Consider the following 24,711-nt stretch of genomic DNA (forward strand, 5'->3'; position numbering starts at 1 on the left):
GTCTTATTTTAATTTAATTCAGAATTCTGCCATTTTCTTACCATTTTTATAAATATAAATGTGCAAATATCCTGGTTTTCTAATTAAATATTTAAATAGGAATTTTATTTTTTTCAGAGGTAATACCTATCGCAGTCACTCGGTTACATACATTATTTAAAGTGGTTAATGAACCATTCATGCCCATCAAAAACATTTGCAATTTTATGTTGGATTGGTGGAACACCTTTTATCGGTATTGGCAAATTTATTATCTGCATTTTATCCATAATCTTGACGATTAGATGGATTTGATAAAGGGGCACTCAGAAGGGAATACCTGTGCTCAGACCAGGACTTGAACCTAAACCTTAAATTGTCAGTGGTAAAATTGCAATTCGACCACTCAACATACTCAGCCATCAAAGCAGGAATGAAGCAGTTCATATTTCACAGTTTGGCTGCAAGTTTGCACTTGAAAACAATATTTTTGCCACCTTTTTCCCAAGAGAGTTCATGCAGCCAGGTTGTAAAGTGTCAAGTTTCTCATTTAACATAATTTGTGTAGCCTTTATGTACAGTCATGGAAAAAAGTTCTTCCCCATAAGGCTTTAATAGGAGCAAGTAATGCAGGAGGGTAGGCAACACATATTGCACCCTTCGATGATCGGGTGATTTTGCCTGTCTTAACACCGAGAAATGTGTTCCACGCGAAGGTCAACGTGACAAGAAAGCAAAGAGGGTCACGTGACTATTGGTTACGTGGAGTGTTGTGCTTCTCCACGTCCCCAGTTCTTGATCCACATTGCAGAAAAAGTAGAGCTGCATGCAATATATGAAAATAGGTTGTTTTCAACAACACGCTTAATTATGATTTTCCCAATTGTAAATCTATCAGACGTGTCTCTCGGGACAGTCTTTTACTTTGAATTCCTGTTTGTCATAGGCGTAACTTGACGGGAGCAGAAAGGGCATTTGTAACCCCCCCCCCCAAAATCAGGTTTCTTAAAGCTACTAAAACAGGAATTAAATACTATGATTTGACGCGTCCAAAAAAAGTATTTTATTGAAAGATTGTTCCCAAATACGTAGATAGCAATTTAATACTTTGAAAGTGTCTCAGATTTGTTTATTATGTCACATCTTAGTGTGGCACAGGTCTACTACAAAAGTGGAATTTCGTAACAGAAATATGAACCCACTCCTTTTATTTCGTAGCCGATTTCATCTTGAAACTGAAATTAAGAATATTAGTTAACAATGTCATTGGTAAACAATAAAAAAATGTGTTAGACCCAATTCTTTAATACCTTATCATAATCTTTATCGCAAGTTTAAATTTTGTTGTAAGTCCACTTTGTGCAAAAAAAAAAGGTAAAGTTCTCACCTGTGCTTAGCGCTACGCCATGAAGGCGTATAGGGGGTGTGGGGGTAACGCCCCACCCCACACTTTCTTGATTCGTTCGTGAGTGGGTTTAATGTGATCAGCATCACGCCCCTGACCGCCTTTACCCCCAGGGTTTCCCCCAGGTACCCATGTCATTCGACGCTGGGTGGGCGCCGGGGCCGCTTCCAACGTTAGAAAAGTTCCCGGGCTTGAACCGGCCGGGGATCGAACCCGGGGCCTATAGCATGGTAGTCAGACGCGTCACCGGCACAGATAGACTAATCTGAACTGCATACAGTTTAAAGTGGGATCCGAACCATTATGTGCGATCACCTGGTATCGTACCCGAGACCCCTTGATTACAAGGCCTTACCACTACGCCATCAGTGAGGCGCACACAATCTTTGTATTTCGACCTTTTTAAACCTATATGTATCATATAAGAGGTTGTTTAACGTATTCGAGCACATAGCGTCAGGTTTCATAGAATAGTATAAGCTTCTCTTCCATGTTTATAGTTTCCTGTCTGCAGTAGAAAAACTGGCAGGTTCCCATAGCTTTTCTTTCAATAGTCTTCCAATGGTTGCATATCATATCACTCAAATTTGATTCATTCGTTTCGAACACAATCCCCGATGGCGCAGTGGGATCGTGGGTGCCTTGTAATTAAGGGATCCCGGGTTCGATACTCGGTGGAGGAACATAGTGGTTCGGATCCCCCTTTAAACCGTAGGTCCATTCACGATTAGCCTAACAGGACATAAAGTGGACTTAAGACACCAAATCAAGCAACCAACACAATCCCGTTATTGTCCAGATTATCGAATCCAGAACCTTCGTCGCGAATAACATAAGCAGGAAGACAACGTGAAATAACCGAACAGAAACAGAACCTAAAACCTACATCGGATAGATTGGATTAAGTCGACGATACAGCACGGGTTCTGAAATGAAAAAGAATACGAAAGTTGAAGGACCTCTATACGCACCCACTTTTCCTCCACTCAATGGGGAAGATATCCTTCTAGCTGAGAAGCCTTTACGTAGGAGTGCCCTGAGGGAACTTCAAGGCCACGACGATAAAGTGCAATGACGGGACCAAAACATACGGCAGATAGCTGTGTTCCTCCTTATTTCGTACGCCATTGATAACTGGAACACGTGACCTCGTCTTTGGTAGAGCAGAAGCCTGCTTGCTTGCCACCACCCTTTGGTTCAGTGACCTTCGCCCGTAGTCAGCAAGAGTGAATGACTCACCATATACTTGTCTGTGAGGCTACACAAGAATAGATATTTCGTTAGTGGCTGTAAGTATTGTTTCATCTGCAGTTATATCAGTTACCATTTCAATAGTTTCCTTCCTAATGGTTACTTTAGTGACATACATGTAAATTAGTTCTCGAGAGTGAACGTTTTATCTATTTGAACGGGGGATTTTTATACAGCCTGCATGTATTATTTTTTCCTGAAACAAGAAGAAATTCGAAGATGCAAAAAGAGTTGTATAAGAGTAGTTAACAAAAGGAAAAAAGAAGAAGAAATCGAAAATGTAAATGCTGAAATAAATTATGGTAGAGATCGAGTGAATAACATTTTGTCATGGGGCCTCCTCGATGGCGTAGTGATAACGTCGTCGCCTTGTAATCAGTGGATCCCGGGTTTGATACACGGTGGATGCACATAGTGGTTAGTATCCCACTTTAAACTGAAGGTCGAGTCCAGATTAGCATATCTGTGCACCAAACCAAAACTAAGAAAGAAATTGTCACAGTGTAAGAAAATTTCATGTTCAACCACATACGAAACACAAGGGAATAATATATTGCAGTTTGGAGTTCACATCTGTAGCATCTAACCAGCACAATTATGAATCGCAACATATCGTATGAGATCCATTTTTATTATACATGTATGATAATATAAGAGAAGTAGAGGAAAGAGAAAACCAAGCGAAACACGGATGCCTTCTCCAGAATTTCAAATCTCGTTACATAAGGTTCTGGGTTGGAGTCCCGAACAGGCATGACTTTCTTGTTCTTGCCCTTTTATCTGCTTCATTTAATCATAATTCATCGTTATGGTTTACCTGCAGGGGAAGAATAATGACAATAATTGCCAATAATTGCCAATACAAAGCCAATGACAAACAGAACAACTCGATTACGGAGGTGCCAAGAAGAAACGAGACTTGACAGTTTCTTCGTCTCGCGGTTTGTCGAATTGAAAATTGCTCTCCCGTTCTCGGTCTCGATTAGTTAAATATAGAAATCGAAAATGTATGTGAATGAATATACATGTATTTCATATATTCCGGTTTTGTAGGAGATTTCGTGAGAGATGAAATAAGTACTCTTCCATCGTATTTATTTTTATAATTTTTATTCCCTGTTCGATGATCGCGACGATAAGGACGAGTGACCATTACATGAAAGTTATGACGAAATAGTCAAACACCCCCGACAAGGACGGTACTCAAACCCGGGAACTATGGCGACGATATCGAATGTCAATCACTTAATGAGCTTGACCACCGACCCTGCTTAATGTTGTTTCTGTCAGGTAATTCGTAATAACTGTCAATATCCCACATTCACTATCATTTGCTTCATAATTTATCTTATTGTTGTAATTAACCTGAATTCAAAGAATTAGTTGAAAGGCAAAAATGCATAATTGGATGTCTCTGATGTTACTTCGTGCCGAATAATATGACGTGATATTATGATATGAATTTATTAATCATATAATATGCCTATTCATTCCATTGATTGATCCCAATTGAGCATACAAAATATGCTATAATGTCCACTCCATGGAGGAGTGGTTAGCACAGCGCGCTACGATTCCATGGGTCCCTGGTTAGAATCTCTACTTGGGCGTGGGTGTCCTTGGTAAGTGTCCCTTCATCAATTTCATCACTCATCTTCATCGTCGCTATTTGCCAAAAGTGAAAGAATAGCAAATCTAAATAACAAACATCCAATCAAATCGAACATCTCTACCGATTTAATTCTATACGGTACCGAATTCCCACTTTATTACTGCATCTTAAGTCATTTTACAGCATATGAATTGTTTTCCGATTCGAAAACATTTGGAATGTTTTTTTGTGCAGTTGATTGTGCATTGTTTCGTCGTTTGGATTGTTTAATTAACGTCGCATTAATTAGTTTTAGACCAATCGTAGTAGTGCTATTGGGGCGCTTCAAAATAGTACTTAGTAGGTATGGTCTTTTTTTACCAATTGAATATCATTTTTTGACATACTTTGACAATTTTTTGTCGATGTTTTAGCGTTTAGCGATGTTTTAGTACAAATTTTCACCATACTCATTTTTTCCCCACTCGTACTTGGTAGGTATATCATGATGTTACGTGATACAACTTAACCTATCCTTTTTTTACGATTATCAATCGAATATAAGTTTTTGGCATACTTTTGACAATTTTTTGTCGATGTTATAGCGTTTAGCGATGTTTTAGTACAAATTTTCACTGCACTCATTTTTTTTCCCTACTCGTACTTGGTAGGTATATCACGATGTTACGTGATACAACTTAACCTATTTTTTTTTTTACGATTTTTTAATTTTCTTACGATCCTAAGTGATATAACTTAACCTATCATTTTTTTTATTTACGCACCGAACTAACCTACAAGGGGGACTCCGTTTGTTTTAATATTTCAGTATTATAAGGTTTTCACAAATTTTATATAACCTAAAATGTGTTGGATGTTGATTTTTAGTATGTGGCAATTTTTTATGAATTTAAAACTGTTCCGTCACCCTCTCGTTCTTCACGTCGTGGACGAAGGACTTCTCTGCAATCAGGATGACGCTGCATAGAGTATCGACAGGCAGCGCGTCGTGGAACTCGCAAACACCCACTCTACAAAAATTCTACTATATGATCTTTCACTGGCTAAGCTAACCTACAAATAGGAATTGGCAGCACTGACTTATAAACCCACTGGGTCTTCTTGGCATGTTTTTTCATGATGTGTTGCCAGGCTATTGCGCATCTTGGCGTATACAGTGTATATATTTTGAGAGGGGGGTTATAGCTTTTTATGCTGTACGAATACTAAAAACTTGACAGTGACAACCAACAGAGTAAATAAACCTACATGCAGAAACTAACAACACTAGTTTCTGACAGTGAATTTGAAATAAAATATTAAACAAAATACATGAGTAAGCACTGTGATTACAAATAATACCAGTGTTATTACACATTCATTCTTATTTTTCGAAGTTGAATGGAAGCACGTGTTTTTTACGCTCTCGTAATACTGACCTTGCCCCAGTGATTTTAAATTGCTTCCATCCGGTTTTTTTTTCTGTGCTATTTCCGCGTGCACGCAACATTCGCTTTCAATAGTTTAATGAAATACAGAAGGAGTGTTAGTTTAGCAGGCTCCGAGTTTTACAATTTATTAAATTAAACAATAATTTATGTAAGAATATACTTGTACTTACCGAACACAAAATAATAAAAGCACATGTGAATCTTTGCGTGCGTTCATGTTATATGACGACTGAGTAAGAAATAATGTTGACTCCCCGAAAGATAAAAGTTCCTGGTTCGACATCAGATGCATGCAAATTTTATGTTTTGCTCTCCAAAATCTTGATTTCTATGTTTGTGCTATTTGCCATACAGCAGAGGAGAAGAGGGGAGAGGGGAGGGGAGGGGGTACTATTAGCGCCATCTATTAGCAAACAATAGAAATAAAAAAGTAGGGTCAAACTTTTTCAACACCCAAAAATTTTAAACGTCCTCGTTTAGTAATACGATCAGCAGAAGACGTTTGAAAGAGTACTCTTAGTCGAGAAAGCTAATTGCTAGGGCCCATATATTGCTAAAATGTTCTTTGATTTGCATATTTCTCATACCGCCATATGTTGTTCTAGTTGACTTCTTCCAAAAAAATGCTAATTAGCGAGAGTTAATTAAGCAAGGCAAGTAAAAGAAGCAAATAGGACAATATGTGGCGGCGTGGAAATATGTAAAAATTCGACTCGATTCGAATTAAAATTGGAGGATATTTTGCATTTTTTTCCTATAATGTACAAAACATTTACCGTACATAATCTTTTCTATTTACAACAGTATAAAATAAGAGGAATGTGTGACAATATCCATATTAATTAGGAAGGTATGTTGTATGCTAGGTTAGCTAATTGTGTCTTCTGCAGCTTCACTGTATAGACGGTGTTAAAGGCGGAGCTACTGCGGAGCATGCGCACTCGTCTGGCCCCCCTCGAACATTCGGTTACGCTTACAATACTATGGACGTTAATATGAAAGGGCAAAGTGGAGATTTTTTTACAAGGAAATAGGGTGTCAGCTGTGTAGCATATGGTTGTACAGTTCGATTGGGAACAAATTTATTGAATTAAGTATCACTTCGTAGGTTTCCGAAGGACGTAGACAGACGAAACCTGTTGATACAAGCAAAACGAGAAAGAATTGGTACCCGGGAAAGAATATTTGCGATTTGCATTTTGTTACAAGCATGCTGATCGTTTATCTGCGTATTGTGTTGTGGTGAAAAGCACGCCTCTTAGTGAGGCTTCAAACCGAAGCGACACAGGCCCATTTAGTCTATAAATAAGCATTTACCACTCATGGTAAATCAAGTCTCAGGCGGCACAATACACGCTATTGGGAATCTGAGCGACACGTGCAGCTTGTCGTGCTTCGATTACACACCGAAGCGACAAGCAACAGCCTTTTTACTCTAAATGAAACAATTCACCTTGCATACGAGTACAACAGAGCGAGGCGACACGATGTATTGTACTGAGAAAACAACAGTCCAGTCCAAGCGACACGTGCATTTTCTCGTGGTGAATTGGTTCGAAAGGAAGCTTTCAGACTGCAGCGATACGTCTCTCTTGGAAACCAACATTAAAAAATAAACAACACCTTCCGAACGACAAATTGCAGGTGTCGCTTGTTGCTCGGACTAGACTGTTTTATCAATACCTTGCATTGTGTTGCCCCGGCCTGTTATTTGCACAAGCGTGACTGATGAATTGTTTGCTTTAGATCGAATGCTTCTGTGCGAAATTCCGATATCACTTGTCGCTTCAGTCTGAAAACTCTCTTGTTGCTTGAAGTAAATTCGTGCGGGTGAAAGTGGCATGCTATATCATAGATTTTTTCTAAATCTCTTATGCAGAAAGAAGACGTTGAAAGCATATATATTTACTAGCATTTGTTATGTGTCATTACAGCTGCAGATTTGTTGGCAAAGATTCACTTAAGCATACTTTATATCATATAATAGTATCATTAGTTTTATAGAATTATCTTTCTCTTACTTTTCTATTTACAAAATAATTTAATATACTGTATAAACGTTCGTCGTACATGATATACTTGTATGTACGTAGTGTGCTATAGAACTGGCGGCCACAAAGACAAGTCATATTTTAATAATCTGCTCTGCAGTTGATTATTCGACGGATTCTAGACGTCCACTTCTTCATAGTAGAACTTTAACAAATGCTTTTTTTTGACTATCGTCGCACAACTGATTAAAACAAGCGCTTATTTCTTACTTCGTATGCCGGTGAATTTGCACTGGCAACAACAGGGACTGACCTAAACCGGGAGTTACGGGAGGACCGGGCAAGACCTCACCAATGTTTATGTTTACATTTTTAACACGGTCTATAGAGGGAAGATGGAAAAAAAGAGCTCTACGGAAACTGACGCTCTTAACAATATTGTACGCCCATAAAAATTACATATAAATAAGGCATAAGCGTATTATCTGCTTTCATGTCAGATTTTCCCGACCTGTGAGCTGTAGTGTTTAGGTGACAAGCGACGCGCTCAAATATAATACCGTTGACAATATTGTACGCCCCGTGAAAATTATATATAAATAAGGCATAAGCGTATTATCTGCTTTCATGTCAGATTTTGCCGACCTGTGAGCTGTAGTGTTTAGGCGACAAGCGGCCCGCTCAAATATAATACCGTTGACAATATTGTACGCCCCGTGAAAATTATATATAAATAAGGCATAAGCGTATTATCTGCTTTCATGTCAGATTTTCCCAACCTGTGAGCTGTAGTGTTTAGGTGACAAGCGACCTGCTCAAATATAATACCGTTGACAATATTGTACGTATATTGTATTGTATAGGAGACTAGAAGCATATAATTTGGCGAAAAAACCCAAATAAGGTCATAGAAAATAGTTAAAAAAAAAGTGAGCAATTATATTTTGCATTGCACAGCATTGGATATTAAATAACATACCCCCAAAAAATCTCTGCATTATGCGTTCTGTAAAAAATTGCCCCTACGTGCCAAACTGCTGTGTCAAGTAAACATTTTCAAAGGCACTGTCGTACTTGTGTGCCGGGAAAGCGAATATGTGCGACCAAACTGTGCTCTAAGTGTGGAAAAAATATTTCTATTGCCAACTTCAAGTTGTTTTTTTTGACATGTATATATATTATTATTATTTTTAACAGAGGAAGAAAGTTTGTGCTTCGGAAAACGCGATGATGTGCGTAATGATATCTTTCTTCTCCTGCATAGACTTGTACCAATCTACTGTGTACCGTCTTCTTCCCTGCATCGCCTCGTGCAGTTCGTCCGACCTCTTGTTCAATTTTTTCCCCTGCAGCCGAAAGCAGAATGTTGAGATCACTGCACCTCAGGCCACTGATCCCCCGAAGATGGTTCTTGAGAACCATTTCACAAGGGATGCGAAATTCCGGCGTTGTTTTTGCTATGATTACAAGTTTCCCTACATCCTCACAATCTCCGTTTACTGCGTGTTTAAATATTTTACATAGTAGCTCGGGCGGCAAATCAGTTATACGAGACATGTTGTTATTATTATTATTTTTCACTTTATGTTATTTATATACCCCACCCCAATTTTTTGTTTCGTGTTCATGGCGATGGGGGTAGAGTGCCACACACGTAAATTTGCCGTTGCGTAGAAACGAATTTTCGTTTCGTCTCCCTCTCTCTTAGCATCATGTGTTCTACCCTGCTCGATAATCTTCGCTATTGTTGCCATATTGTTATTCTATTCCTGGACACACTCGTGCAAACATTATTGAAAACAATTGAATAGCGCTCCAGCTCGCGGTTCCCACTGTTCGGTAGGGACGCTAATGTGGCAATATAGCACGGCGTAGTGCTTGCTTTTTTTATGCAGTGCATGTTTATTGGCTAGCTAGTAACTAGTGTTGCCAACTGTAATAATGAAGCACTATTTCTGTCATGGAAGGGGAAAAGGCAGGTAAAGTGGCGGTGAGTTTTGTTGGATTGGAAGCACCATATTTTTATTTTATACTAAGTATTTGGCCGGTTTGACGTGTGTGTGCGTGTATTGTGTGTGTGTATGTAAAAGTGTGTGTTTGCTAATGAATGTTAAATTCCATAATGCCTCCAGTTCTGTCGAAGTTGAAATTAAAAACCTTGCATAGCCAAGCTCGGGAAATTCTAAGCATCTGCCGCCACCTCCCAGGGAGGCAAAATGACTAGCGCCGGCCCTGGTTCATAACAAAAGAAAAAGCCGCGCATCTTATCGTCTAGTGGCAGTATATGTACTTGTTATTGTTGTGGAAGCCGGCATCCTTTGTAAATGTACAACAAAGGCAACCGACTGTCGCCGATCTCAGAGAGGAAATAATAATACTGCTTCAGGAGGAGTGTTATGGTGCAATTGTAGCGGTTTAACACGTTGGCATGTTATTATCTGCCGTTGCAGTTCCATACCGGTGTATACGGGTTTTGGAAGTGAAAAGTTAAAACGCCACCAGTGCATTAATGCAATGAAAAATAATATATATATTTTTTTATTTTGTTTGAAATTACTCAAATAAGGAATCGTATGAAGAAGTTTTTTTTGCAGTATTTTTGGTAATTTTACTTATGTGTTAGTTCATATTTTGCGAATTTTTAGTCCATATGTATGTAGCTACATACAAAGTTACTTGTTAGTACATATTAATCCTAGTCCTGGTATAATGCATGACGTTTAAAACTCAACGTTAGATAGACCTGAATTCTCTAATTTTATTGTTGTACGTAACAGCTGTGCATCGGCGCACTGCAGTGATTTTTCTATCTGCTCTATTAGCAACACTGCTTCTTTAGTTGTTTCGCGCATCGCACGGCAGAATTATCTGCGCTGGACTCTACCCAGTGCGGCGACCTGTTCACCCAGTGATGCGTCTCTGCTCACGAACCTTTCGAAAGCTGCGTGCTCTAATTTTCTGTCTGTTTCGTGACGTGCATCCAGATCCGTCTGCGTGGTGTTGTAAGCAATGTCGTGATTTTTGCATGCGGCGTCCAACGGATTCACACTCTTGTCCCCTCTCTCCAATTTTTTCTCAAGTTTGGTACCCGGTCCGCAGTACTGGTTGCCAGGTAAATGTACGTGTTCTCGAAAAGTTTGGAGCAATCCAAATACTAGCAACTGATGAAACTGTACGATAGTCTGGACATTGCAACGTTCGCCTCGGAAATAAAACCACTCGACGATTGTCGTGAAAATTCAGTCGTTGTGTTCGACGACGCCATCCTGGAAAATCAAAATGAAATTCGCAACTTTTTCACGCAAGGTCGTCACAAAGGAATGGATTGCTTCTACCTAGCTCAAACGTTTTCCAAAATTCCAAAACAGTTAGTGCGCGACAACGCTAATTTCATATGTTTGTTTCGTCAAGATCACACCAACCTCAAGCACGCATACGATGACTACGTAGGCGGAGACATGAACTACAATCAATTTTCGGAACGCTGCTGCTTTTCTTGCTGGAACGGTGACGATTTCGGATTCGTGACGATCATCATGTCGATCGTCACGAATCCGAAATCGTCACCGTTCCAGCAAGAAAAGCAGCAGCGTTCCGAAAATTGATTGTAGTTCATGTCTCCGCCTACGTAGTCATCGTATGCGTGCTTGAGGTTGGTGTGATCTTGACGAAACAAACATATGAAATTAGCGTTGTCGCGTACTAACTGTTTTGGAATTTTGGAAAACGTTTGAGCTAGGTAAAAACAATCCATTCCTTTGTGACGACCTTGCGTGAAAAAGTTGCGAATTTCATTTTGATTTTCCAGGATGGCGTCGTCGAACACAACGACTGAATTTTCACGACAATCGTCGAGTGGTTTTATTTCCGAGGCGAACGTTACAATGTCCAGACTATCGTACAGTTTCATCAGTTGCTAGTATTTGGATTGCTCCAAACTTTTCGAGAACACGTACATTTACCTGGCAACCAGTACTGCGGACCGGGTACCAAACTTGAGAAAAAATTGGAGAGAGGGGACAAGAGTGTGAATCCGTTGGACGCCGCATGCAAAAATCACGACATTGCTTACAACACCACGCAGACGGATCTGGATGCACGTCACGAAACAGACAGAAAATTAGAGCACGCAGCTTTCGAAAGGTTCGTGAGCAGAGACGCATCACTGGGTGAACAGGTCGCCGCACTGGGTAGAGTCCAGCGCAGATAATTCTGCCGTGCGATGCGCGAAACAACTAAAGAAGCAGTGTTGCTAATAGAGCAGATAGAAAAATCACTGCAGTGCGCCGATGCACAGCTGTTACGTACAACAATAAAATTAGAGAATTCAGGTCTATCTAACGTTGAGTTTTAAACGTCATGCATTATACCAGGACTAGGATTAATATGTACTAACAAGTAACTTTGTATGTAGCTACATACATATGGACTAAAAATTCGCAAAATATGAACTAACACATAAGTAAAATTACCAAAAATACTGCAAAAAAAACTTCTTCATACGATTCCTTATTTGAGTAATTTCAAACAAAATAAAAAAATATATATATTATTTTTCATTGCATTAATGCACTGGTGGCGTTTTAACTTTTCACTTCCAAAACCCGTATACACCGGTATGGAACTGCAACGGCAGATAATAACATGCCAACGTGTTAAACCGCTACAATTGCACCATAACACTCCTCCTGAAGCAGTATTATTATTTCCTCTCTGAGATCGGCGACAGTCGGTTGCCTTTGTTGTACATTTACAAAGGATGCCGGCTTCCACAACAATAACAAATACATATACTGCCACTAGACGATAAGATGCGCGGCTTTTTCTTTTGTTATGAACCAGGGCCGGCGCTAGTCATTTTGCCTCCCTGGGAGGTGGCGGCAGATGCTTAGAATTTCCCGAGCTTGGCTATGCAAGGTTTTTAATTTCAACTTCGACAGAACTGGAGGCATTATGGAATTTAACATTCATTAGCAAACACACACTTTTACATACACACACACAATACACGCACACACACGTCAAACCGGCCAAATACTTAGTATAAAATAAAAATATGGTGCTTCCAATCCAACAAAACTCACCGCCACTTTACCTGCCTTTTCCCCTTCCATGACAGAAATAGTGCTTCATTATTACAGTTGGCAACACTAGTTACTAGCTAGCCAATAAACATGCACTGCATAAAAAAAGCAAGCACTACGCCGTGCTATATTGCCACATTAGCGTCCCTACCGAACAGTGGGAACCGCGAGCTGGAGCGCTATTCAATTGTTTTCAATAATGTTTGCACGAGTGTGTCCAGGAATAGAATAACAATATGGCAACAATAGCGAAGATTATCGAGCAGGGTAGAACACATGATGCTAAGAGAGAGGGAGACGAAACGAAAATTCGTTTCTACGCAACGGCAAATTTACGTGTGTGGCACTCTACCCCCATCGCCATGAACACGAAACAAAAAATTGGGGTGGGGTATATAAATAACATAAAGTGAAAAATAATAATAATAACAACATGTCTCGTATAACTGATTTGCCGCCCGAGCTACTATGTAAAATATTTAAACACGCAGTAAACGGAGATTGTGAGGATGTAGGGAAACTTGTAATCATAGCAAAAACAACGCCGGAATTTCGCATCCCTTGTGAAATGGTTCTCAAGAACCATCTTCGGGGGATCAGTGGCCTGAGGTGCAGTGATCTCAACATTCTGCTTTCGGCTGCAGGGGAAAAAATTGAACAAGAGGTCGGACGAACTGCACGAGGCGATGCAGGGAAGAAGACGGTACACAGTAGATTGGTACAAGTCTATGCAGGAGAAGAAAGATATCATTACGCACATCATCGCGTTTTCCGAAGCACAAACTTTCTTCCTCTGTTAAAAATAATAATAATATATATACATGTCAAAAAAAACAACTTGAAGTTGGCAATAGAAATATTTTTTCCACACTTAGAGCACAGTTTGGTCGCACATATTCGCTTTCCCGGCACACAAGTACGACAGTGCCTTTGAAAATGTTTACTTGACACAGCAGTTTGGCACGTAGGGGCAATTTTTTACAGAACGCATAATGCAGAGATTTTTTGGGGGTATGTTATTTAATATCCAATGCTGTGCAATGCAAAATATAATTGCTCACTTTTTTTTTAACTATTTTCTATGACCTTATTTGGGTTTTTTCGCCAAATTATATGCTTCTAGTCTCCTATACAATACAATATACGTACAATATTGTCAACGGTATTATATTTGAGCAGGTCGCTTGTCACCTAAACACTACAGCTCACAGGTTGGGAAAATCTGACATGAAAGCAGATAATACGCTTATGCCTTATTTATATATAATTTTCACGGGGCGTACAATATTGTCAACGGTATTATATTTGAGCGGGCCGCTTGTCGCCTAAACACTACAGCTCACAGGTCGGCAAAATCTGACATGAAAGCAGATAATACGCTTATGCCTTATTTATATATAATTTTCACGGGGCGTACAATATTGTCAACGGTATTATATTTGAGCGCGTCGCTTGTCACCTAAACACTACAGCTCACAGGTCGGGAAAATCTGACATGAAAGCAGATAATACGCTTATGCCTTATTTATATGTAATTTTTATGGGCGTACAATATTGTTAAGAGCGTCAGTTTCCGTAGAGCTCTTTTTTTCCATCTTCCCTCTATAGACCGTGTTAAAAATGTAAACATAAACATTGGTGAGGTCTTGCCCGGTCCTCCCGTAACTCCCGGTTTAGGTCAGTCCCTGTTGTTGCCAGTGCAAATTCACCGGCATACGAAGTAAGAAATAAGCGCTTGTTTTAATCAGTTGTGCGACGATAGTCAAAAAAAAGCATTTGTTAAAGTTCTACTATGAAGAAGTGGACGTCTAGAATCCGTCGAATAATCAACTGCAGAGCAGATTATTAAAATATGACTTGTCTTTGTGGCCGCCAGTTCTATAGCACACTACGTACATACAAGTATATCATGTACGACGAACGTTTATACAGTATATTAAATTATTTTGTAAATAGAAAAGTAAGAGAAAGATAATTCTATAAAACTAATGATACTATTATATGATATAAAGTATGCTTAAGTGAATCTTTGCCAACAAATCTGCAGCTGTAATGACACATAACAAATGCTAGTAAATATATATGCTTTCAACGTCTTCTTTCTGCATAAGAGATTTAGAAAAAATCTATGATATAGCATGCCACTTTCACCCGCACGAATTTACTTCAAGCAACAAGAGAGTTTTCAGACTGAAGCGACAAGTGATATCGGAATTTCGCACAGAAGCATTCGATCTAAAGCAAACAATTCATCAGTCACGCTTGTGCAAATAACAGGCCGGGGCAACACAATGCAAGGTATTGATAAAACAGTCTAGTCCGAGCAACAAGCGACACCTGCAATTTGTCGTTCGGAAGGTGTTGTTTATTTTTTAATGTTGGTTTCCAAGAGAGACGTATCGCTGCAGTCTGAAAGCTTCCTTTCGAACCAATTCACCACGAGAAAATGCACGTGTCGCTTGGACTGGACTGTTGTTTTCTCAGTACAATACATCGTGTCGCCTCGCTCTGTTGTACTCGTATGCAAGGTGAATTGTTTCATTTAGAGTAAAAAGGCTGTTGCTTGTCGCTTCGGTGTGTAATCGAAGCACGACAAGCTGCACGTGTCGCTCAGATTCCCAATAGCGTGTATTGTGCCGCCTGAGACTTGATTTACCATGAGTGGTAAATGCTTATTTATAGACTAAATGGGCCTGTGTCGCTTCGGTTTGAAGCCTCACTAAGAGGCGTGCTTTTCACCACAACACAATACGCAGATAAACGATCAGCATGCTTGTAACAAAATGCAAATCGCAAATATTCTTTCCCGGGTACCAATTCTTTCTCGTTTTGCTTGTATCAACAGGTTTCGTCTGTCTACGTCCTTCGGAAACCTACGAAGTGATACTTAATTCAATAAATTTGTTCCCAATCGAACTGTACAACCATATGCTACACAGCTGACACCCTATTTCCTTGTAAAAAAATCTCCACTTTGCCCTTTCATATTAACGTCCATAGTATTGTAAGCGTAACCGAATGTTCGAGGGGGGCCAGACGAGTGCGCATGCTCCGCAGTAGCTCCGCCTTTAACACCGTCTATACAGTGAAGCTGCAGAAGACACAATTAGCTAACCTAGCATACAACATACCTTCCTAATTAATATGGATATTGTCACACATTCCTCTTATTTTATACTGTTGTAAATAGAAAAGATTATGTACGGTAAATGTTTTGTACATTATAGGAAAAAAATGCAAAATATCCTCCAATTTTAATTCGAATCGAGTCGAATTTTTACATATTTCCACGCCGCCACATATTGTCCTATTTGCTTCTTTTACTTGCCTTGCTTAATTAACTCTCGCTAATTAGCATTTTTTTGGAAGAAGTCAACTAGAACAACATATGGCGGTATGAGAAATATGCAAATCAAAGAACATTTTAGCAATATATGGGCCCTAGCAATTAGCTTTCTCGACTAAGAGTACTCTTTCAAACGTCTTCTGCTGATCGTATTACTAAACGAGGACGTTTAAAATTTTTGGGTGTTGAAAAAGTTTGACCCTACTTTTTTATTTCTATTGTTTGCTAATAGATGGCGCTAATAGTACCCCCTCCCCTCCCCTCTCCCCTCTTCTCCTCTGCTGTATGGCAAATAGCACAAACATAGAAATCAAGATTTTGGAGAGCAAAACATAAAATTTGCATGCATCTGATGTCGAACCAGGAACTTTTATCTTTCGGGGAGTCAACATTATTTCTTACTCAGTCGTCATATAACATGAACGCACGCAAAGATTCACATGTGCTTTTATTATTTTGTGTTCGGTAAGTACAAGTATATTCTTACATAAATTATTGTTTAATTTAATAAATTGTAAAACTCGGAGCCTGCTAAACTAACACTCCTTCTGTATTTCATTAAACTATTGAAAGCGAATGTTGCGTGCACGCGGAAATAGCACAGAAAAAAAAACCGGATGGAAGCAATTTAAAATCACTGGGGCAAGGTCAGTATTACGAGAGCGTAAAAAACACGTGCTTCCATTCAACTTCGAAAAATAAGAATGAATGTGTAATAACACTGGTATTATTTGTAATCACAGTGCTTACTCATGTATTTTGTTTAATATTTTATTTCAAATTCACTGTCAGAAACTAGTGTTGTTAGTTTCTGCATGTAGGTTTATTTACTCTGTTGGTTGTCACTGTCAAGTTTTTAGTATTCGTACAGCATAAAAAGCTATAACCCCCCTCTCAAAATATATACACTGTATACGCCAAGATGCGCAATAGCCTGGCAACACATCATGAAAAAACATGCCAAGAAGACCCAGTGGGTTTATAAGTCAGTGCTGCCAATTCCTATTTGTAGGTTAGCTTAGCCAGTGAAAGATCATATAGTAGAATTTTTGTAGAGTGGGTGTTTGCGAGTTCCACGACGCGCTGCCTGTCGATACTCTATGCAGCGTCATCCTGATTGCAGAGAAGTCCTTCGTCCACGACGTGAAGAACGAGAGGGTGACGGAACAGTTTTAAATTCATAAAAAATTGCCACATACTAAAAATCAACATCCAACACATTTTAGGTTATATAAAATTTGTGAAAACCTTATAATACTGAAATATTAAAACAAACGGAGTCCCCCTTGTAGGTTAGTTCGGTGCGTAAATAAAAAAAATGATAGGTTAAGTTATATCACTTAGGATCGTAAGAAAATTAAAAAATCGTAAAAAAAAAAAATAGGTTAAGTTGTATCACGTAACATCGTGATATACCTACCAAGTACGAGTAGGGAAAAAAAATGAGTGCAGTGAAAATTTGTACTAAAACATCGCTAAACGCTATAACATCGACAAAAAATTGTCAAAAGTATGCCAAAAACTTATATTCGATTGATAATCGTAAAAAAAGGATAGGTTAAGTTGTATCACGTAACATCATGATATACCTACCAAGTACGAGTGGGGAAAAAATGAGTATGGTGAAAATTTGTACTAAAACATCGCTAAACGCTAAAACATCGACAAAAAATTGTCAAAGTATGTCAAAAAATGATATTCAATTGGTAAAAAAAGACCATACCTACTAAGTACTATTTTGAAGCGCCCCAATAGCACTACTAATCGTGACGGGGGAAGCAAGAGCACAAAGGAAGCGAAAAAGACAAGGAAGAGACCACGGCTTTCTTTAAAGATAGCATCCCGTGAATACAACTCAAGTGACTGCAGAATATTATGAATAACATTTATTTCGCTTTTTCCTTTTATTTCTGTTTCAGTTATTTTACTTCGCTTTTCTTCTACCACTCGCGTTACTCGTGTCGGTGAGGAAGAATTATAAACTCGTGAAATGGACGATGGTACAAAAAAAGATATGCCTCTCCCACGGTTCGAAACTGTCAGTACAAAATATTGTCTTATTTTTAAAATTTACGGGCAAATATGGTTTGTCACGTAGCAATTTTCGCTTATCTCTTTCTCAAGGGGTTCCATTGTCTCTCTGATGTCGCCATGTAATGAAAGGCTTCCGAATTCAATACCAAATAGAGAGGCATTTGGTTCGGATCCCATTTTAATCTGTAGGTCCAGTGCATGAACTGGACTTAAACAATTAACGTGTGACATGTGGTCTGTGATGAGAACCATCATTTCAGCGAACCTTCTTGACAATGACTCTAATATCACTTGAAAGAATTGTATTTCCTTACGAGTAGCTCTTGTCAAGAAACCAGTTCCTGAAATTTTCTTCTGGAGGCATCGTAGCACCCAGCTGTTTGTTGTGGCTGGGGCACGAGTCATGTGACTCATGCTATCAAAGCTCAATCCTTCCCAGGAACTCAGAATCACCAGGCAAACTTAAGCGAATATTTTGTTATTTGGGTTGCATAAACAACAGGCTTTAAGACGTTACGAAATTCTACGTCCCGTGGCCCAGGTATTTTTTTCTAAGACTGTACACAACATGAAAATAAAATAAAAAAACTTAAACTATGTTTTCAATTCTGCCTTGTGAGTTTGTCCTCCTTTTCTCTTATGTCCACTTCCAAACACTGTAACTCTATCTATCCTTATATAGTTTTGATGTTTTATATATTCCCATGCTATACATGTTATCATCCTGATCCCTGTAAAAGAAATCTTATAAAATTTTCCTAATTATTTTCTTACCAAAGACACCTATTGAACATACAATAGAGGTTCTGCTACACATATTTATATATGTATGTTTTACCACCTCATCGACAAGCTTGTTGAGTTCATGATTCACCACCATAGATTCAGAGTTTCAATACTGACCAGGATATAGGCTTTTTTATTGTGTTTGTTTTATTTCATCAGGTCATTCATTCTCAATGTTGTGATTAAATTAGGGGTTTTTAAAAAATGCAGTATTAAATAACCAGATACAGTAATTTTTTTTTCCACCTCGGTCCCCTGAGAAACGAAAAATCAAGGTTCGATGGTATAGTTATAGACATTTTATATATATTTTAAGATAATATTTCAAAATGTCCAGCTTTATCTTAGTTAGATTCATAGCTTTCTTAGACCATATTTGGCAAGAATATTTAAAAAGCTGGCTCCTGAGAAGAAAAGGGCTGGCACCTGAATAAGTTTTAGTTTCTTCTACCCCCTGCTTATAGCTGAGATGATATTGTTTTGAACCAATACTGGTGCCGTTCTCCTCCGTAGCCGTACAGTGTTTTGGGCTCCGGTTGCAGGATGACATGGGTTCGATTCCACCTGAGTTCAGTCTCTGGGTTTTTGACCTGCATATAGGACCGGTGGCATCCCACCATTGTGAGAAAATTGGGGAGCTATGAGTGAGTAGCGTAACCAGGTCTCGGAAATCTGTAACGGCTGAGGGTTCGACATGCTGACCTCAAGTTACCCCATTACCTATTGAAGATCTCCACACCTCTAGGCAGGATTGTGGTAGGAAGACTGGCAGTCGGGAGATAGGCCAATGCCCGTCAAGGACTGTCGAGCCACGGAGTATTATTATTATTAATACCAGTGTCAGTACTCTTGAAGATGCCAACACTGAGTTTTCTTTCCAGCAGCTTTTACTTAACAGTTTGGTGAATTATGTTTAATCCTAATAGTGTTTAATTAGCTGTAACAATGTTTAAGACTGTTTAAAAAAATCTCCTGTAGGTTCATTATGGCTCCCTGAAAGCACCAGCATCTCCACTGTTAAGAAATATAGTGAATCCGGAAGCAGAACTGGAACGTCTGTTGGATGGTTACGATGCATTTGAAAGGAAAATTGGCTACAGGTTCAGAGATCGCAGCTACCTCCTTCAGTCATTGACACATGCTTCGTACTTCCCCAACAGACTCACAGATTGCTATCAAAGACTCGAGTTCCTTGGGGATGCTGTGTTAGGTAATGTTTTTGTATTTTTATTCTTATATATGTGTGCTGAAATCTATATTATTAAAGGTAGCAACATTACTAGAATGCTTTTATTTTCATATAAGGTTAAGAATTTGGCAGTGGAATATTTTGTACTTTCTCTTCTGTTTATTACTATGCTGTGTACACTTTGAGAAGGAACATGAGTTCAGTCAATACGCCGCCAGTGCTATTGCACTGTTACTAAACTAACTGTTAGTGGAAGGGAAAGACAGAGAATTCACTTTTCTCAACTCAGAAAATACTGTGAAGAAGCATGCAGATCTTCCTACACCAATTCCTTGAATTGTGCTAGGTTTTGAGGGTGACATTATTAAATAACACTCGCAGAACACACACTATTGCACAACAATAGAGCATAAGGGCTGTATTGAAACCTCTCACAACTGCTTTTTGTGGCATACGAGCAAACAATAAGTGAGTAATTTTACACTGCCCTTGCTTAGAAAATGCTGAACTTAAACTGACTCTGACTCGCAATGTTCGAGAATGCCCACGATAATGAAGGGTCATTGTGTATATTGAGACGAATTTCACACCCATTATTTTCCCAAGACACAACTACTCAGCTGACACAGTGACAATGAAAAATAACAGACAGAAGAAAAATGAAAGGGTCATTGTGTGTGTGTGTTTCCCAGTGTTTCTTCAAGAAACAATAACTCCGGCTGTAAACGGCAGAAATTTATAGGACTTAGGCAGTCAGGTTCAAAATGTCTTGCCCCATCTTATGATGAATGTTAAACTGCCGAATTTTATGAAAACTTCTTGTGTGCAAGAAAAATGCAGAACACGGTGTTTAACTTACATGACACACTTTTCTAACTGTATCACATTGCACTCCTGCCATTGGCTGATCACCACGGACAGGCTCTGTGTGGCCCCACCCGATATCGCTTCTAAAACCGTACGCCGTTTAGATTAGAACTTCATGGAAATGCATATACAGTGAAGACCCAATTTTGTGTTTCCTGGTTTTACATTTTCTTGCATTGTACATTTTATCTTCAGTCCCAATAGAGCTAAATTCTATAAAATTTTCCCAGATTTTAAATTTCCTGCATTTTAAGTTCTTTCACCTTGGTCACCTTAAAATGTTAAAATGTAAAATGGAGGTTCCACTGTATATATCACCGATACTAGTGGTATCGGTATCGGAAAGTAGTGATTGAATTTTATTTACCAATACTTTTTCAGCATTTTGGTATTTTGCGTGGACTGCAAATTACGACAACATACTTAAGTTTTGATATATATGTAGCCCTGCACAATTACTGTGTGTCATATGAATTTTATTGGGCTTCCACTAAACGCTTACTTTTGATTCCTTTTCATTTGTTTTGCACAATATGAAATGTATGTGAGATGTCATAGAATTTAGAGTAAATGCATTGCTATGCATGTTTTTCAGAGGGGAAAATCTGATCGACATACAATATTTGCAACATACTTACTGTATTGTGTTCCCAACCATGAGGAAAATGTGTACTTGTACATGATAATTTTCAAATGAGAAAATTATTACAGCATATGTTAAAATACTTAATTCATTTTAGAAGTAGGCTAATGAAATTTGCATTAAAATATACTGCTGCTTAAATCTTTACTTATGAATTCCTCACATACATCTCAACTTCAATTAACTAATATATCTTATAGTACTAATTTATTTGTTGGTCCTTTAGGTTGGTAACTTGTTATTATGCAGATATTTGTCACAATCATTTTAATTGTAATAGATATATAATTTTGTGTTATTCTGAAAAGGTAGAAATTTTGCTCAATGAATTTGATGCATAATAAATTATACTATTTGCTTCAAAGACTTGATCAGTGTTGGGTAGTTGGGTCATTTTTAACATAATTCATGTTACAAAATAATTATTTTCTCCACAGATTACTTAATAACTCGGCACTTGTATGAAGATTCTCGGCAGCATTCACCTGGAGCCCTTACTGACCTACGCTCTGCTCTAGTGAACAACACCATCTTCGCTTCACTGGCTGTACGATTTGGATTCCACAAATACTTCAGGCATCTTTCTCCAGGGCTGAATGAAGTTGTCGATCGATTTGTCAGGATTCAGGAAGAAAATGGCCACTCAATCAGCGAAGAGGTTAGTGCTGTATGTCTGTTAATCTCATGGACTTCCTGAAAAATTGATGATAGCTGCTTTGTAATGTGTTGCAATTTCAACACCTCTGCTTATTTTTCTTAGCTTGAATTTGAATGAACAATTATTGGGTGTGTCAACACTTGGATTATTTGCACCCATCACATTATATGGGAGAGAGTCCCTTATCATAACAAAAATCACTACCTGTCTCTGAGGATTAAAATATTTGTACCTATTAAAAGCTGAGGCTGTAAAGAGGCATTACGTCCAGACACCAAAGCCTTGTTGGCCTGCTAGAATTAATTGTTACCAGGTTGTATTACGTGGAAGTGAGGTTGACTTTTGGGTGCTCTACCAGAAGGCTGCCCCTTACATGCCTTATTTTTCTTAGGGGGAAGCCCTATTTCTATATTAAGGATAAACTTATATGGATGTTTTGACGGAACGGAATACCAATAACCAATGTTCTTTAACCTCATAAAGAACATGAATAATTCATTTACCTCCTCAATTGATATATATGTATCCAGTTGACTAGGGTTCATTCTCTAGGGTTTAATTAATAGAACTTTAAAAGATAGAAAGTAGTTTCGTAGATAAGTGAGTACCTTATTAATCCAGTACTAGGGTACTCATCAGCAAAGCTGAAAAAAGTATCTTTGTACACAAGTTGTGTCTGTCTCTCTGTGTCAACTTTCAATATCTCATAAACTACAAAAGTGATAAAAAGAAGACTTGATCAGTCTGACCTTGGGAGACAACAGTTGATCAAAAGTGACCTTTTCATATATTTAAAAGTAGCAAATGTGAAGATTTGAAATTTAAATGTAGTTCTAGTAAATACTAGTTTAACATGACATATTTTGATTGACACTTCCGCCTGTCTGTAGGGGTCAAACAGTAGAAAGTCAACACTTAACACATTTTTAATGCTTTGATATCTCCAAAACCATTCGAAGTATAAATATGAGATTTGGTGGGTTGAAAGAACTGTGAATTTTCTATGTGATGTGATATGAGTCGTCTTGTTTGGTTTGTCTGTTCTAGACAGGAGTCGAAACCAATCAGTACCTATCAATTTCTCAGAAACTACTAAAGATAGAGCATGAAATTTGATGGACAGAAATATCTACTTAATGCTAACCTAGCACATAAAAAATCTTGATCAGACTGTCTATTGCAGTCAAACAATCAAAAGGCACACTTTCATTGTAGTCAAATTAACGGTTACAAATTTTCTCACTGTCTTGACAGACAACCTTCGAATTTGAATGTGCTTAAGTACTTACGGATGGATTTCTAAAGCTACCCCATGAAGTTGAAAATGAATTTTTCTTTCTGGTCCAAGATAACACTTCGATATCAGTTACCAATACTAGTACTTCGATGCCAGGAGGGAGTGCTTCAGTGCCACGCTCCTTCATCACCATCCTAAACATAAGGAAATTGTGCATGGTTGGGCACGCCCACCCTTCATATTAGCAATACAAGTCAAGTTAATGTGTTCTTACAATAAAAAACGTTACATTAAGATTCATGCAATGCTTGATTTAAAAATAATCACACCAATATGTCTTAAGTTGCAGTTTCCCCCCCAAATATTTGTATTATACAGGGTGTTTATAAAGTCCCTGTACCATTACAGAAGAACATAGCTCGGAATGGTACTGGGACTATGAACACCCTGTATATTGTACACTTACACATAATTGTAGTTATTTCTTATTCTAATGTCAATAAAAGAAGAGGTAATGTAAGTACAGTTTTAGTCATTTCGACAATATAATAACAACATTTTAAATGTTAGCATTGAAAACCTCATAACATTATGTGGCAAAAGTATGAATTTCGGTGTATAAAATTTTGAGAACCCCTGATTTATAACATCAGGGTGTCTACCAATCAAGAAAGTCAATAAAAGGTCAAATTATGTTTGTGGTCAAGATTTTTGCTATCAGAATGACTGCTTGATTTTGTTTATTTTACTTCACTTTTCTGCCCCTTTGGCTAATCGCAAGATGAGGATGAATGGTGGGAAGGTAAGATGTATGAAGAGACAATCACAAATATGTAGGGACGACAACATGAGCCCCAAATAAGATTATACTGGCTTTGAGTCCAGATGCCAGATCCTTTCTAGTCTGCCATATACAGTCCATAATGCATTAATAGATAAAGCAAGTCTAATTCTTTTGTTAAATACAGCTTCAGTTTTCATCTTAACTGGCCTTTTGGTAGGTGTTTTTCATTAAATAAATATGTATTTTCTAAATTGCTAATTTCCAACTTTACCTAAGTAGGGGTCAAATAAATAAAGGTTTAGAAAAACAAAAAAAGGGGGGGGGGAAAGTCAAGAATTTTATGTACCACAGGGAAAGTTGTTGCCTGCAAAGTAATGTCATTATCAAACTTTCCTCTCCATTTGCAAACTTGTTG

The 24,711-nt window shown here is 38.3% G+C and overlaps 1 protein-coding gene across 2 annotated transcripts in view; it reads left to right on the forward strand.

Moving 5' to 3' along the window:
• LOC145989821 (endoribonuclease Dcr-1-like) overlaps positions 1-24,711 on the forward strand; it is a 145,353-nt gene that overhangs the window by 112,315 nt on the left and 8,327 nt on the right. For both annotated transcript variants that reach the window (XM_083125190.1, XM_083125191.1), the window contains exons 21-22: positions 19,897-20,128; positions 22,055-22,275. In XM_083125190.1, coding sequence (XP_082981316.1) covers positions 19,897-20,128; positions 22,055-22,275 — 453 coding nt within the window. The remainder of the gene's footprint in view (positions 1-19,896; positions 20,129-22,054; positions 22,276-24,711) is intronic.

This window comes from Lepisma saccharinum, chromosome 7, assembly GCF_977018435.1.
Source record: "Lepisma saccharinum chromosome 7, izLepSacc3.1, whole genome shotgun sequence".
Taxonomy (NCBI): domain Eukaryota; kingdom Metazoa; phylum Arthropoda; class Insecta; order Zygentoma; family Lepismatidae; genus Lepisma; species Lepisma saccharinum.